The following is a 2,355-nucleotide window of genomic DNA, read 5'->3' on the forward strand; positions in this document are numbered from 1 at the left end:
AAAAATGTGATAAATCAGGTTTTTGGCCCTGGATAACAATGGCTTGATTTAGATTTCCTGGTAAATCCATTCAACTAGGAAACAAAGGCAGCCTTTGGGGGATAAGTTACACTTCACCTGGACCAAGCACGTAAGGGCAATTCAGATAAAAATCTTGTTAGTATACTCAACAAGAAATAGAAGATTTTTTTTCTTTTTAGCTATAATGGGCTTTATTTCAGGTCTTTGTTCAATGCTGAACAGAGGACTAAAGATCTTTTTAAGTCATCTAATATTATTAAAGCAGAGCCTGATACAAACAACACATCAAAAATGAATTGTTAAAACCATTTTGTTTTCTTTATCTTTACGTTGTAGTACAGAAAGCCAAAATAAAAACTAAAAATTACATGTTAGCCAGCTTCATTCACAAATATTAGTCAAAATATACACGTTACAAAAAAAGAAGGACCCAAGAACTTAACAATGGTTGGGCGCAGTTTGGTGCATTAAATGTAGACCATTTAAAGAAAAAAAATAAGTTCTGATGACAATTCCAAGTTTGGATCATTGTAGGTGGAAATGGGCAAATTATTCCTTGCAAACAGTTTATATTTTCCTAAACAATAAATATACATTTAATAGCTGAATAGCTTGAAAGGAATCCCTTTTAGTCATGGTCACATTTGTTCTTTCTGTGGGGTAATAAGTGAGCAGCAAGTTTGTCATCTTCAATGTACACAGTTCTAATGAGACAGACCCTGCTTTCCAGTGTGACAGGTAGGAATGTTCATGGTGGGGATCAACCCAAAATAATTACATTTCCTTGGTGCTGGGGAAATATCAAGTAATGGTTAGTAGCAGGTTGTACATAGTTTTTAAGTCTGGACACACCTGAGCATCTTCCATCACCACCATGGAGGAGAATATTGGAATGATGTCAGGACCAGCAAGTACACCTGAGTCCAGTTTAGTGCATGCATTGATACATCCATGTCCTACAATGTATCCATCTTACAAGTGCAGGAAGGGACACGTCTGAAATGTTCCTTGTTTGACCTTTTCCTGGCCACCAGTTTAGCAGAAGAACCTCCATGAGAAGTTCCTCCACACCTTGATTAGCTCAGTGTTCTCAACACAACATGACCTGTGCAATGGACAGCACAACTAAATATGACATATCTCCATACTTTAGAAGTATTTCACAGCATAAAATGACAAAATGTGACAAGTGGGGCTCATCCTGCCCTAGAGTGTCCGGTATAAAGTTACAGCCGGGTTGCGGTGCCATAGCCCTTGTGAGGGCTGCTAAGGTGTCATAAGGCGGCAGCATAGGCTGTGGCGGGGTAAGGGTCCAGCTGGGGTTTGCCCATGCCCGGGAATAGGATGTAGGCTAGGGGGGGTTGCAGTCCTGGACTGGGCCATGCTGTGCAGTTACATGGGATCATATAGCCCGGATTCCCAGGGGATGGGTGGGAATGAGTGTGGCCCCCACTGGCTGCTGCCGCCGCTGCTGCCGCTGCTGCTACCCCGGGGAAGGCACCGGACTGGGGGTATCCGAGGGAAGAGGCATAGGGAAGGGTGGAAGAGCTGGATGTGATCTCTGCCATCTTAGAGCTCAGATCAAACAGGGAATAATGATTGGAGGCGCTACCGGCCGCTGCCGCTGCCGCAGCCGCTGCCGCCGCCGCCGCGGAGGGAGGGAAGAAGACCCTGGCTGCTGCTGCGGCTGCCGCGGCCGCTGCTTTCTCCGGATTGGCCAGCAGCGAGTCAGTGAGAGCCCCGGCTCCGTGCAGGCTGGCGGCTTTCAGCCCCTCGTGTTCCCCGGCCAGGCTGTACGGCATAGGGAAGGCGAACTTATCCTTCTTCAGCAGAGTCTTGGGCTTCCTGCGGGGCCGGTATTTGTAGTCCGGGTGTTCCTTCATGTGCATGGCCCGCAGTCTCTTGGCTTCATCTATGAATGGCCTCTTCTCAGACTCGGTCAGCAACTTCCATTCCGCCCCCAGCCGCTTACTGATCTCAGAATTGTGCATCTTCGGGTTCTCCTGGGCCATCTTCCTCCTCTGGGCTCTGGACCACACCATGAAGGCGTTCATCGGTCTCTTCACATGGTCCACCGGCTTAGACATGTCACCTGTGTGTTCTCTACAATCACTGCGCTCAGCACGGGGTCAGCCTGACATTCCTTGGGGTGCCAGGGGCCCCAATATCCTCAGCCAATCACTGGGGCCAGCCGGGGGATCAAGGAGCCTGCTAGGGGTCCAGGTAGGCTGATCGATGGGAACAGGTAGGAGGCTCGGAAGGGTCAGCTATAACTTGCTGGGTCCAGGCAATGAGAAGATCGGGGTGCAGTCACAAGATCGGGGTGCAGTCACT

The 2,355-nt window shown here is 48.4% G+C and overlaps 1 protein-coding gene across 1 annotated transcript; it reads right to left on the reverse strand.

Annotated features, from left to right (window-relative positions):
* Positions 1 to 315: 315 nt before the first annotated feature.
* On the reverse strand, positions 316 to 2,349 carry SOX21 (SRY-box transcription factor 21). The gene has a single exon (XM_072398595.1). The coding sequence runs from the start codon at positions 2,106 to 2,108 to the stop codon at positions 1,296 to 1,298; it is 813 nt and encodes a 270-aa protein (XP_072254696.1). The 5' UTR covers positions 2,109 to 2,349; the 3' UTR covers positions 316 to 1,295.
* Between the last annotated feature and the right edge of the window lie 6 nt (positions 2,350 to 2,355).

This window comes from Pyxicephalus adspersus, chromosome 1 (assembly GCF_032062135.1).
Source record: "Pyxicephalus adspersus chromosome 1, UCB_Pads_2.0, whole genome shotgun sequence".
In the NCBI taxonomy this organism is placed as follows: Eukaryota; Metazoa; Chordata; class Amphibia; order Anura; family Pyxicephalidae; genus Pyxicephalus; species Pyxicephalus adspersus.